This window comes from Wyeomyia smithii, chromosome 1, assembly GCF_029784165.1.
Source record: "Wyeomyia smithii strain HCP4-BCI-WySm-NY-G18 chromosome 1, ASM2978416v1, whole genome shotgun sequence".
Taxonomy (NCBI): Eukaryota; Metazoa; Arthropoda; class Insecta; order Diptera; family Culicidae; genus Wyeomyia; species Wyeomyia smithii.
In genome coordinates, this window is record NC_073694.1 from 35,307,532 (window position 1) to 35,322,402 (window position 14,871).

Genomic DNA, 14,871 nt, shown 5'->3' on the forward strand with positions numbered 1-14,871 from the left:
CTGTAGATTATTTTATTCATACCTACAAGGCGATTTGTGCAGCTTATTAGAAGTTCACAATTATCGCAAATAATTTTTTGTCAATCAATCTTCGGAAAATTTGGCAAATATTTCGAAAACAAATTTTTTAGCGAATTTTCAGACGATAATCAGTGATAATAATGTGAAGAGCAATGTGACCAGCGATCATGCAATGCAATGAATTTTTCAATAGGCAGCCCCTCGATGGATGACTGCCAGTTTTCGCATCTCTTTACTCACACTCATATTGAGCTCCCAGCAAAGAATAACTGATTTAATGCGATATGCGGTTTGGATTCTGTGTACGAATAGGTACAGGAAATGATTTTACGTTGAGACAAGGACTAACAACAGTCGGAACTAGTGTTCATGCTGCCACTTCGTCTTTACAGATTGCGCTGCCCTGCAAGGTGAATTTTCATTTAACAAATTGTTACACTAAACAACCCTCCAACTTCTAACATATTTTCGTCACATCGTACTTCAAATGTGCCACACTGTTTATATTAAACTTTATGACCCACTCCGTCCGTACGACCCACGTTATTCGCGGTCATCGGCTGAAAGATATTGGCATGACGCTGGACCAAGCATCAAGCAACTAGCCCAACAATGTAATGACCATAATTATCATGATAATTTGAGCGTGTTTTCGGACAATTCGAACCAGAAATAGCACCACTCTTCGGTAACTCCATGGCAGGGAGCGGGAGCTAGTGGGGAAAAGATTATTTATAGACACAATAACCTTTCCGGCAAAAGATCCTCAGTCGCAGGCGTCAAAGTTCATCGCTGCGTAAGTGGCAATTAATCGGAAAAGCAATTGAAAGCTCGCACTGGTCAACCATGGCGGCGGCGACGACGGGATGATTTAATAACGGACGCCACCTTCTTTGTCGTATTACCAACCTGTGGATTCGTTCGATGGCACTTTATTGATAGTTTTACTACATTAGTTCTTATTCACTTGATTAGTTGAGTTTTGGCAGCAAATAAAGCCATCCATTCGGGACTGATCCGGACACTGGGGTTCGTCACCAAACATTTGCATCGCGAACTGACGGTCTTGCTTCAGGAACGCCAACAATCGGTCGAACCAATCGCAGTCCCAATTGTTGCTGCCACCCATCGCAATTTCCCAGGCTTTGGGAAACTTTCCGCGCAGACCGTGAATTTTGTTGGTTATCGAATTGTCGTGCATGTAGAAGGTTCCAAGTTGAGGGAATTGCCACGATGAGACGTCCAAACTTGTGAGGTGATTCTTGGATATGTCCAAGGAACGAAGTTTTAGCAGAGTAATATTCTTGGATGTGGTGATACTGTTGATTCGGTTGTTCGCTAACGACAAAACTACCAAGTCCTCAAGGTCTCCGAAATCATCCAGTGAAATACTTTCAATGGAATTGCCGTCAGCTTTCAAGGCCTGCAGTTTCTTCAGCAGCGAAATATTACTCAACTCCGTCAGTTTGTTTCTTCGAACATCCAAATGTGTTAGTCGATAATCTGCCTCGCTGATGTTCAGTTGCTCAATTCCGTTATTCTCCAAATCCAGGATGGAAAATCGTGCCGAGTCGATGGGAAACACCGGGATTGGTGTGCTGCCTTCGGCAGCCATGTTGGTTATCTTCAAGTTTGTGATGTTGTACAAGCTTCCGTTCAGTAGTCGGCCGATATCTTCAATCGTCCCATTCCGGACCCACACCTCACGATCCTCGTTGAAACTCGCTGCCGCTAGGTCAGCCTCTTCGAAATCTAGGCAGCCAGTGTTGTACACGTAGAATCCTTCCCGTACCTTGAACTGATCCTGACATATGTTCAACCGATCAGCGAACACCACCGCGACGGTGACGAGACAAGCGAGGCTGCAAATTGTGTAAAAACAACGCGAAGGTTAGCTTTTTTTTAAATAAAACAGTTCAGTAGAAATATTACACTTACAACGTTCCAAGCAGATGCATCCTGTCAGCTGGCCGGCTGCTGACCTACTGATAACAGCGTTCTCGGATGCTCTCTCCGTCGTCGGTTAGTACTACCGAGTGTTGAGCTGATCAGGCACAATCGGTGACGTACTGCAATTCTATCAGTGTTCTTTTTTTCACGTGGGCGATAGTGCATACATCACATCATCGCGGGTAAAAATAGGCGTGAATAAATTGTTTATTAATAATCGCAATCGCACAATAGAATACAAGAATTTCCGCATCGAGAAGATTCGAGTACTTTGTGGGCGGACTATTTTTTCTTGAAAGGAGGGGCTGCTCACAGCGACCAGAAACGTTTATTTGTTTTTTTTTTAGTAAGTAATCTAAGTACCAATGTTTTTTTTTTTCAAGACTTACATTTTTATTTGTACATGAAGTAAACTTAATAAAAATCATTCTTGCGATTCAATACCATTCAACTCGAATCCACTTTTTTCCTTCTAGAAAAACCACTCCCAAGTTGGAACTCTCAAACGGGTGACAAATTCGCCACTTAATTAAATTAATTTCATTCATACATTCTTATCTGGGCTGCGAAGAAAAGGGTTTCACCAACCACAAAGAAAAGTAAGATTACCTTCATCTGCAGCTCACATTCCACCCGTTTTGCCACAACCTGCCGCCGTCTCAATTCCATTCCACCAATTGGCGGTAAACTCGAGTTGATAAATTGTAATGGGATGCCACCTCTATGTCGGAAGAAACCGCCGAAGAAAAATCCCATCCGTGGCTTGCTTTTTACCAAAATTGATGATAAAAGTAATCGGCGGAGGAGGAAAGCCCAACCGTTTCGTTTGTTTGTAATTTTAGAGAGCGTGATCCCCTCCCTTCCCGCTAGGCACACACGTATGAGCCCAACCCAGGCAGCTAACAATTGTCTCTCGAAAAGTATGTGGAAAAACCAGTCCCTCGTTGATGATCCGTGAAGTAGGTGGTGGTGTGGGCGGAAAGAAAACACATCACCTCGTCACCTAGAAAACATTTTCTTTTGTTGGAGTCGTACGAAGCAATGAAGACATAACCAGGGTAGAACCAGAAAACAAAGCGAAAAAAAGCGTACTCCTCTCCTTTGTGGTCGACGGTTGTTGTTAGTACATACACACATACACACAATACTTTTGTGGCACCAAAGCTAAGCTCCCGAAAGTGACATCAAAGTTTATCTTTATCCGTAGCGTGTTTGCTCTTTGGTTTTGTGCGGGTGGTTTTTGCTTGGCTGCTGAGGAAAAACTAGTCCTTCGTTGAAGAAAGTGTGAAACCACACAACCGTACTCCAACACCTCCAGTAATGCGACGATGACAAAGTTTTTCGTAAGATTTTTTTTCTGTTCTAGTAAAATAAGTGTGCTCAAAAAGTGCACTCAAATTTATTGACTTTTATCAATGACATACAATAATTATCTTTTTATTTCATGAATTGACCCACCCCCAAGTCGGGTTTAAAATTTCAGCAATCTGCGCCCTCCACCTCGACAGCCATAAACCTCCATCGGCACAGACAGAAAGCAAATATTAAGTATGAAAACAGGTGTCGGTCATAAAGTGCGCTGAAATCGGTCCCACAGGAATTAGGATTAAAATGTGAGTTTGCTCGCTGCATTCCGGGCTAAGCGGCGGACGGTAACAGTGAGTGTCATAAAACCTGTGGAGCCGGGGGGTGAGAGTAACCTACCGACGGCCAATGTCCATGGGGCGAGCCAACCGAAACTGAAGCATGAAACATATTTTGCAGCGAAGTATTTATCGCCATGAAGCATTCCAAAACAGAGTGCGCACCAGCAGTGTGGGTGAAGGCCTGGTTCAGGTCTTTGTGCAGATTTTTCCAGCGAAAGCATGTCCGGTTCGGTTCGAAGTGGGCCACTGGCCAGGTGGTTTGGGGTTGGAGTTTTCGCATCGGTGGAAAATGCTTTATTTGATTTGGATTTAACAATACACATGATACAAATGGGATTTTTGGCTTGCCATGGTGCCCCGCTAGAAGCGCGCTAGGTGTGGAGATAAATGGCCAGTCGAAGAATTGTGCCGCAGGGGGAGTTGCTGTAAACGATATGAATAGAACGTAGTCATTTGGGGGGATACCTATATGTATAGCAAACGGAGCGTTTGATCCTGTTGTTTGTTTCGCAATTTGACTTTTCAGTTCGATTTGTTGTGGATCGGATGGGTGGCGCAATGATTTGTCCTGATCTGTGACACGACCATTACTAATGAATATTTAGCAAGATTAGAAAATCGAGAGCAACTTGTTTCAAGTAGATGATTCGTCAAGGCAATGTTTTAAATCTATAATGAAACATATAAAACAAGAATGAAGGCGGTGAAACAAATTTTGGCTGGCAACCGGCTGTCAGATGAATAAACAATAAGTTATTGACTCTTATTATTGTGATTTTTCGACACCAACAATTATGACTGGTGCTGAAGGACTTTTATTGATGACCATTAACTCGAGTCGAAAAATTACTTGAATCGAGCCAGTGGGGAGTAAAACAATAGACTTTTCGATTCGAAAATTTACCTCTGACTTGAACAATAGGAGATAAAAACCTGTGTTGATTACGGTGAAAGATTTTATCGTCGATTTTATTCATACCCAAGAGCAAGATTTTTGCTTGGAGGTTACACAAATTAATTTATTTTGAGCTGAGGGTGGCTAGAAGAGTAATATACGATGGAGCAACAAACCCGGCAGGCAATTACTATGCGACACTCTCACGTAAGTTGACGCATTTCTACACTGGGTAGAGGCATAAAATTCCACGGGAATCGTTAAATAGCTATTATCTTTCCAAGGAATTTCGATTTTCGAGCTGAGGCAGCATTATTTCGCTTTTGCCGACCAGTGTCATCTTCTCTCATAAAAATTATAATTTTTTTTTGTCCACACAACATTTATTTGACACGGCACAAATGAATATTATGAACATCCCTCTTACAAAAATTCACTATATATTTATAGCATGCAAAAGCAAATGCTATTCAGTGAAGCATGCTGACGCCATCAATTTTAGAAAACTGAATCTGTTAGAGTATTTTTTTCCTAGAAAAATAAAAAAGCTAAAAACGAACAAAAAAAATCACAGGAGGGTTGTGTGCAAAGTCACGACCGCAAGAATGAAGTAGAATACTTTTACAAGAAAACCCGGCTGCTTGCGTGTCAGTCATTTTTTTATTTGTTATTCAATTCAATATTTGTATTTGTATTTGTATTTGTGTTTGGATTTGTATTTTGGTCGATTCATCTGACAATTTGATATTATCTACATGAAAATCTTAAATCTGAAGCTATTGCAACATCCCAGACCTTGAGATTATTTTGCCAAAAGCACGTGAGGAAACATTTCCGGAATCGAATAAATCTTCGACCAACGAGAAGGTACGGATGCATGACGTCAGTGGTTCAAAAAAGCCGTACAAGGTCCGATGGGACCTAGTTGTCAGTAAGTTTGACGAACGAAGCAGTCTTCTTGGTGCTCGAAAATCAAGGTGAAAAAGCAAAACCGGGGCATCAAGTTCATTGTTCAGCAGCTGGGCTACGAAGGTAGTTTGTTGAATCTTCCGCCGACTCTCCAGTGTATCTAAATCCAACAGCTTACAACGGTCTTCGTAGCAGGTAAGATTATTGGGTCTAATCTAGGGTAAATGTCTCAGAGCGATACGAACAAACCTTCGTTGAACGCGTTCTATTCTGTTTTTTCAGCACAGGTCATAAGGATTCCAGATGATGCAGGCATTTTCAAGGATTGGCCGAACTAATGCACAATACAATGCTTTCAAGCAGTATGGATCTGTAAAGTCTCGAGCAATTTTGGTGATGAAACCAAGTTGTTTCGATGCTTTGGATATGACAGCAGCATAATGTTGATTGAAAGTGAGCTTATGATCCAGCAAAACTCCAAGATCGTTGATCTGATCTACGCGTTCGAGAACACATCCATTTATCTGGTAATTAAAAGAAATGGTCACATGACAACGATGGAATGTTATGACCATACATTTAGCGATGCTTATTGTGAGCTTGTCTCTGTTACACCATTCAGCAAACGTGTCCAACAGTGCTTGCAGGCGTTGGCAGTCCTGGACAGAATTCACAACAAGGTAGATCTTCAGATCGTCGGCATATACCAATACGCGAACGGCTCCTAGCAAAATGGCAATGTCATTAAAGTATAAAGCAAACAACAGTGGACCAAGATTACTGCCCTGAGGGACTCCGGAAGTGTTGCTAAATGTCCGTGAAACTGCGGAATCTAGCTCAATACTCAAGGTGCGGCCAAAAAGGTACGAGCTCAGCCAAGAGGTTAGTCTCTCAGACATACCGAGTTTAGAAAGCTAATGTAAAAGTATTCGATGATCCACTGTGTCAAAAGCGGCCTTAATATTCGTATAAACAGCGTCAATTTGTGATCCAGCTTCCATCTGTGAGATACAGGAGCTTGTGAATTCGATCAAGTTGGTCGACACTGAACGACCCGGCATAAAACCATGCTGATCAACTGAAATAGAGCTTCTAGTGCAGTTTAGAATAACACTGTGGACGATGATTTCGAAGAGCTCAGATCCGGCAGAAAGGCTGGTTATTCCTCTATAGTTCCTTACGCCACGTTTGTCTCCCTTCTTGTGTATCGGAAACATGAAAGATTGTTTCCACAGCGCTGGAAACTTTTGTTGTTCAAACGATTTAGTAAAAATCCGACTGAGGGGCACGGCAAGAGCAGTAGCACAGCGACAGAAAATAATAGCTGGAACGCCGTCGGGACCAGGAGAGTAGGAGCTTTTCGACTTCTTAGCACCAGCAATGACCATAGCACGGGTGATTTCGAAAATATCCATGTCAACAGCGCCAACAGGTACAGGCAAAAAACACAGATAATAAAAGCATACACGCGAGCTGAAAAATACCAAAAAAAAAACACAACACAAGAACAAACAAACAAAAAAAAGCACAAAAAGAAAACACAGAGAAGAGGAACGGTAAAACTAAAAATCTGAAGAATACCAACGTCAATTACATTACTACACAAAAAACAGGGAGATCAAAACACGTTAAACACAGGGTTTTTCAATTAAAAACAAAAAGTGGGAAAATTAAATAGAAGTTCAATAAATTCCATTAAGAAAAAATAGGAGAAGCGGAACAAAACAGGAGAAAATCAGAAATAAAAACGAACAGTTGAAAAAATAAAAAAAAAGTTGAAGAGGTTGTTTATAAGACACGACCGCAGTGTTAAAGTAGAATACGACAGCCTGCCTCAAGTCAATGTATTTTTGGCAATAGGTTCAGAAATACACTCAATGGGGTTAATGGTCTCTCTGCTCCAGTTAACGTTTACCTGTACAGACGGCACCGGTAACGACAATAAACAACAGCAGAAGCTATGTGCAGCTGTGCGGTTTCACTTGTTGCCGTATCCAAAACAAGAATGAAATTGAATTGTTATGAGGCTGTCTTTCGTATCAAGTTGCACTGAGATAACTTTATTTAGGCAGTGGCCACGAAGAGGTTATAGAAGAAGGCCAATAGTACTTTCCCGGTTAACTAGGTTTAATACGAACAATTTTCTGCAGTTTGCGGTAGCGTAGATAATTTTACAACTGATTATTGCAAATAGTAGGCTTAGCTGAAGTCAAAAGAGGTTAATAATGTTTGTCAATGCCATTTATTGATATCTGAATATTGTTTTTTCAACATGGCATATTTTTGATTTTTTTGCAACTATATATGATAATTTTAATCGCTATACTGCTAGCCACACACGCTATAGACATGCACAGACACGCTATGGACATGGACATGCAAGCCACGTACGCTATAGACATGGACAGACATGCACACGCAAGCCACGCACGCTGTATAGCAAGCCACTTACGATATAGACATGCACGCGCTATATAGCTAGCCACGCACGCTAGTGACACACGCTATAGATATTCACACACGTTATATATGTGCACACACTCTATATATACATACACGCTTTTCAATCCACCTGGTGATGCGAGTCTCATTCAGTTTCTGGGTGTATTCACCCAACGATAAGTAATAGTCCGATTGCCAAAAAACTAACAGGGCTTTATGGGCAAACTATGCCTTTCATATAACACTGATTTTGTAAAAATCGGTCCAGCTTTATCTGTAAAATATGAGTGAGATTAAATAGCCTCTAGAGCACGTTTCTGTTCATAACATTTACAACATGTGGTTCACATGTCTCATTATAATGAAATTATTCAACAAATGGTTTAAAAAGCAAGCCAGTCTTTTGATATCGATATTGTCCAAGTTGGTTGTGTAGTTTCTAAGATAATGGAGTTTCGTGATTTTCACTTTTTGATATATAACAGACAAAGTTACAGTGCGATAACAACTTAAATTTGATAGGTTATTATGAGGCAACTAGACCTTTGCAAATAAACTAATTTCATGAAAATCGGTCCAACCATCTCTGAGAAAAGTGACTGAGTTCAAACAGTCTTTGACACATATTTCTTTGCATAACTTTTGCACCACATGTCCAATCATTTAATCTAGAAATGGTTCGATAAACAAGCCCGTTCTTTTGATACCAATTTGTTCAAATCAATTGTGTAGTTTCTGAGATAATGAAGTTTCGTGATTTTTATATTTTGATACATTACCTCTAAACTAAAAATCCGATTACAATTAAATTCAATAGGGTCTTTTGGGGCAACTAGACCTTTCATTTACAATTAGTTTCATAAAAATCGGCCTAGCCATCTCTGAAAAAATCGGGTGAGATTGGAAGAGCGTTACATACATACACACATACAAACACATACAGAAAATATTCAACTCGTCGAACTAAGTCGATTGATATATCACATTCGACCCTTTAGAGCACTATTCTACCTCTGGTTTTTGCAGTGACTGCTATACCTTTCTAGGAAAAAGGCAAAACACACGTAACAACAATTTACCTACTACAGTCGTACCTCGATATACGGCAACTTTATTTTTATTTTCGTTGCGTTATATCGAAGCAAAAAAATTTTTTTTTCAATTTATGCAAAAATGTTAACGGTTACTCAAAGAAGCGCGAAAACCTATTTCCCATAACCTATCAGTATTTTTAAACCATTCTTATGCCCATTTTGGACAATTTTCAACAAGAAAAAAAAATTTTTTTAATTAATGCAAGAATGTGAATTGTTACTGAAAGATGCATGAAAACTAGTTTTCCATCACCTATTAGTATTTTCGGCTTGGTTTCATTGGTTTCAAAATTTACTACAAACATTTTTTTGAAGCAATTTATACCACAAAAACAGTTTCTGTATGATTTATATTCAATTCCAATACATCTTAAAAAGTAACGTTATATGGAGGTAAAAGTTACGTAAGTTACGTTATATCGAGGTTGCCTTATATCGAGGTATGACTGTATTTCATTTAGTTTTGCAAGTTTTCATATTTCGTAAAGCTTAAAAATCATTGGTTGAATTAAAAATCTGGCAGCACTGCTGCAAATAAAAGTATATACACTAAAGTCGCTTTTTACGCGGGGGATACATGCCTTAAAAAAATCCGCGTAAATTCCGGAATCAGCGTAAAAAAAAACCGGGTAAATTCCGGAATCCGCCCAAAAAAACGCGCAAGAAACCGCGTAAAAAGCGACCTTAGTGTATTTAGATTTCCGCCTTACCAGAAAAGCTTAAAAATCATTTGATTTGTTGTTTAGACATCCTCCAATAAATATGACATGGTACATGTTGAGATTGATTCATAACGTTTGCGTTAAAGAAATGGTCAAAAATTAGCGGTTTTTCATGGGCTTACCTTTACACGCACTGACGAAACTACGCATGCAGCATCAATCATATTGACCCATGAGTCAGCAGCAAAAACTTTATCAGTCGAACTCTAATCGTGCGCGCTCAAAAATACCCTGTCGCGTCGAAAATGGACATCGTGCGGCAGATCGCCCGTTCTAGCATCTACAACATCTTGGCACTATTGAGCAACAATCAGAGCATTAAGATGGTCAAGTCGATTTTCACGGTAAATCATGACGTGGCGGAGGAGATGGTGATGACACCCATCGCTCCCTGGATGGCAACGACTGGCAGGGTACTTCGTATTTTGCTTCCCCCACGAAGGAAGTGAGCACCTAGGTAAAGTTTATTTCACAAAAAAGATACCAAAGAAGGAGTTACTTTTTACTAACAATCACCGAGAAGATGTAGTCAAAGCTGCTCTTCTTTCGCTCCGGACAGGCCGTGAACGAGGAAATTTATAGTACGAAGTGCCTGCCGGAAGTTGCGTCGTTCATCAATAAATACCATAAGGTCGAAGACGCGGTGTTTTGGCCGGATCTGGCGTCGGTTCACCATTCGAAGCGATTGTTTGAGGAGATGGAGCGGCTGAATATCGACGTGGTACCCAAGTTGGCGAACACGCCCAACGTCCCCAAGTTACGCCTCATCGAGGATTTTTGGGTAAACCTAAAGCGTAAGATCTATTTCAACAATTTTGTCTGAAAACTGAGGAGGAATTGATAGATAAAACGAAGAAAGGGCTTAAAAACATGCCTACACGCATGTTTTCGTCCGCTATGACGATTGTTCCCGTTTACTGTCGGTAGGCCGCACGCAGGGACGTGAAACTTTTTTGCGAGTAAGCTAATATAGTAACCTTCCATGTAAAATTTATCAAACTCAATTATCTGTCTTAGTTATTTTTTTATCATCATCCGAAAAAAGTCCTTTTTTTCAACGCATACGTTATGCACTGTGCAAATGCCCTATTTAAACACTATAACACGTAGCAGGTAACTTTTCAATAAGTGATACGGCAAAAAGTAAAAAATGGCGAACAGCAAGGAACGTTTAGTCCTCCTCAATTGATAAACACAACACCGTTTACAACTGTAGGGTAAAAAGCAGTAGAAAAGAAGCCGCAAGAGAAAAAGAAGGAGACGCGGAAGTGGAAACAGGAAGTGAAGTAATGATAGAAGAAAATGAAAGAGATAGAAAAATAGAAAGGGAGTGGAATATATATATATATATATATATATATATATATATATATATATATATATATATATATATATATATATATATATATATATATATATATATATATATATATATATATATATATATATATATATATATATATATATATATATATATATATATATATATATATATATATATATATATATATATATATATATATATATATATATATATATATATATATATATATATATATATATATATATATATATATATATATAGAGAGAGAGAGAGAGAGAGAGAGAAGAGGCAGATGAGAAAAAGAAGAGAGAGAGAAGAACTCATGAGAGAGAGAGAGAAGAGAAGGAGAAGAAAGAGAGGAGAGAGGGAGAAGAGAGAGGAGAGAGGGAGAGGAGAGAGGGAGAGGAGAGGGAGGAAAGTGAGAAGAGAGAGATTATCTCCTGATTAGCTACAATAATGATCAAAAAGTTAAAGTTGACAAAAACAATTGTTGGTCTGAAAATTTAGGCAACAACTAAAATATTGAGGAGCTCCAGAATTTTCATCTGCGTCTAAGAACATCAATATCGGAATAATTGCGAAAATGTAGTCGGAAGAACAACAAAAGGCAAAGAAATCCGAATCTCTCTCATGGTTCAATCAACAGGAAGGATCACAAGCGTGTAAGCATATAAATCCGAATTCCGTTGGAGATGTGGCAAAAAAACTAAATTCAAGCTAAAGCATTGTGTAAAATATAAAAAACATGAATGATGAGACTAGTAAAATGTCAAAAAATCATCGAATTGCAATAAACGGCAGAATTATCGACAAAATCATGTGCCAAAAGTTCTATAAATAAATAGATGAAAAAATTTCAGGACGGTCTACAGGCAGGTGTACCATAAATAACGCGTCTACTTCCATTTCTGAAGTCACTCAATCGTCTTACGCTCGTCCGACCAAATTTAGCCTCTTGCCATTTCTCGAAAGATGTTTTGTATAGGTACAAGGCTAGAAACGTCAATTTCGTGCCAAAGCATCTCCATCCCGCGAAAACCAGTTTCTACTTGGACGCTGAAGAGTAAAGACGTACAAAAGAGTGCTCCCGAAGTGATAAAAGTAGGTGTCACACCTAGTGTGACCTTTTGTCTAACTTACAAAAGCGGAATCTATTCAAGGAATAGATAAAAAAAATGGAAACCAGAAAAAATACATTGAGACTGGCTTTTGCCAGTGCAGCAAAAGTTCCGATGCATCTTGATGTACTGAAGTTTTTGATGAATACATTGAAAGTACCTGCAACCGATATCCACTCAGTATACAAGGACGAGAACGACCAGAAGTTCTATGTGAAATTTATCGATGATATAAGTTTCAATCGATTTACCAGCTCTATGGCCGAACAGTATGTGTTCCAATATGGCGACGGTGAGAAAGCACGTGTTAAATTGGAAATGGCTAGCAGTCAGTTCAAATACATCCGTATCTTCAATGTTCCCCCTGAAACAGAAGACAAAGACATAGCTACTGTCCTTGGGCAGTTCGGGAGAATCAGGCAACACGTCCGAGAAGGATACCCTGCGGTGTACGGGTACCAGGTCTTTAGCGGAATTAGAGGGGTACATATGGAAATCGAGAGAGAGATTCCGGCGAATCTCTATATCAACCATTTCCGCGCGAGGCTATATTACGAAGGGCTCAAAAACAGGTGCTTTTTTAGCAAAGCAGAGGGACACATTAAGGCAGAATGTCCAAAACTGGCCAAACTGGTAGCTAACCTCAATGTCGCTACAAGGATAGAAAGTTCTATGGATGCCCCATCAACATCGATGACGGTTCTCCAGGTATCGAAGACGAGAACTAGCGGTAAGACATACTTAAACGAGACGGTCATCGAGAATAAAGATAAAGGGAGTAACGCTCACAATGTGGTAGAGAAGCACGCGGTTTCATCACTAGCGACCATGCAGCACAGTTCAACGACGTCTACGACGCCAACGATCACCACCGAAGAACAAAGCGGCTCAACGGCGCCGCCGACCATCTCCGAAGTTAACAACGACGCTCAACAAACATCGATCGCTACCGACGCAAGTGAGAACACGTGGAAGAACGGGAATCAACAGCTGAAACGACCTCCAGGCACAACCTCAGAAGCAGAGAGTTCCGGATGCAGAAGCAGGTAGGGGACGAGGAAGAAAAAAGAAAGCTCATGTCGAACCGACGCCAAGCGGCCAAAAAAAGGAACGGAACGAGAAGTCGTTCAAACAAGTGAGTCGATGTACCATCATGCCATCTCCTTTGCTAGCCGATCGGTTTATCCGATTGGAAACGTTATCTTGTTGTGTGATGTGTTGTTATCAGCACCACGTTTTAGGAAGAGTTAGTTTCGTTTCTAATGCCATTTATACGTAGAGTAGCAACTATTAACTTAAACGTGGACTAAAGAGATTAGTAACTGAGTTAGACTTGAAGGATATCGATTTAGCAAAGAATTCAAAAGGAAAATTTACATTTTGTAGAGGGGACGCCAAATCGTGATATGATCGAATTTATGGTTCAGCAAGGTTTGTAGGTTTCACTAGAAACATAAAAACGGTTGCCGTACCTTTTTCAGATTACCACAGTGTGACTTTTAAACTTGAAGTAAAAGACGCTAAAATGAATTTCTATGGTAAAGGGTACTGGAAGATGAATACTGCATTATTGGGAGACGAGGAAATACAGAATAAATTTAAGACTGCATATTTACAGCTGCAGCGAAGGCATTCCTACCAAAATTTAAATTTTTGGTGCAACAACGATGTCAAAAGATGTATCAAGACGTTTTTCAAAAATGAACATTTTGCAATTAATAAGCAATTAAATCGTGGAAAAAGTTTTCTCTATGGATGTCTCGAGGAGATTGTAGAGAACCAAAATCAGGGCATTGATGTTTCATCGGAACTTGCGATAGTTTATTCAAAACTTATGCAGTTAGAGCAGCAACGTTTGAATAAATTCAAGTACAAATTGAAAGCGAACGCAATTTGTAATGACGAAAAATTGTCTTTCATTCAGGTAACATCATTCATAAATCGATCTGCCCAGTCAAAATTATTAAATTATTGCGTATAAACGGCGAAGTTACATCAAATTACAATCTGCTAAAAAGCGAAATATTCGATCACTTTGCGATAAAGTTTGAAAAACAATATAGTTCATGCAGAAATTACGAAAACGTACTGGCAATCATAAATAAACGACTAGACGACAATGACAGAACGAGTTTATCAGAACCAATTACTTTGGCAGAAATAGAACATGCAATTGAAACATCTTCGAAGCAGACATGCCCAGGACCAGACGGTGTAAATTATGAGTTTTACTCAATTTTTCTCGACATCGTAAAGAATGATCTACTAACACTGTTTAATTCTTTTCTGATTAATGGCGAGCACCCGCCGGCTTCATTTTCTGCAGGCACCATAGCTTTGATCCCGAAAAAGGGTTATCAATATAACTTGAACGATAAACGACCGATCAGTATGCTAAATACTGATTATAAGATATTTACAAAAATTCTTTATAACCGTGTACAGCCTATGCTTGAGAAATTGTTAGGATCTGGTCAGTCTGCCTGTATTGCAAATAATTCATGTGTCGATAATTTGAGTCTTCTACCGAATGTATTCGTTAAGTCTAACCGCAGCCGAAGACTAAAAGGAATTGTGCTAAGTGTAGATCTCGAAAAAGCATTTGACAGAGTCGATCATGACTTTTTGTGCGTTTTTTGTTAGACAAATTTGGTTTTCCCTTGAGTTTTATCGAGTGTCTTTGTAAGCTGTATAAAAATGCTACCTCCAACGTAATATTTAACGGATTCCTAACATCTTCGTTTAAAATT

The 14,871-nt window shown here is 39.5% G+C and overlaps 1 protein-coding gene across 1 annotated transcript; it reads right to left on the bottom strand.

Annotated features, from left to right (window-relative positions):
- Positions 1 to 937: 937 nt before the first annotated feature.
- LOC129718403 (leucine-rich repeat, immunoglobulin-like domain and transmembrane domain-containing protein 3) lies at positions 938 to 2,085 on the bottom strand. Its single transcript, XM_055669174.1, has 2 exons — positions 1,960 to 2,085; positions 938 to 1,883 (listed from the first exon to the last, which is right to left on the bottom strand). Exons 1-2 carry the CDS (start codon positions 1,977 to 1,979, stop codon positions 974 to 976), a joined length of 930 nt encoding a protein of 309 aa, XP_055525149.1. The 5' UTR covers positions 1,980 to 2,085; the 3' UTR covers positions 938 to 973.
- Between the last annotated feature and the right edge of the window lie 12,786 nt (positions 2,086 to 14,871).

Coding starts and splice junctions, on each gene's coding strand:
- LOC129718403 (XM_055669174.1), bottom strand. CDS start 1,979: ATGCATCTGCTTGGAACGTT. Junction 1,884..1,959: donor ATGCATCTGCTTGGAACGTT/GTAAGTGTAATA, acceptor CACAATTTGCAG/CCTCGCTTGTCTCGTCACCG.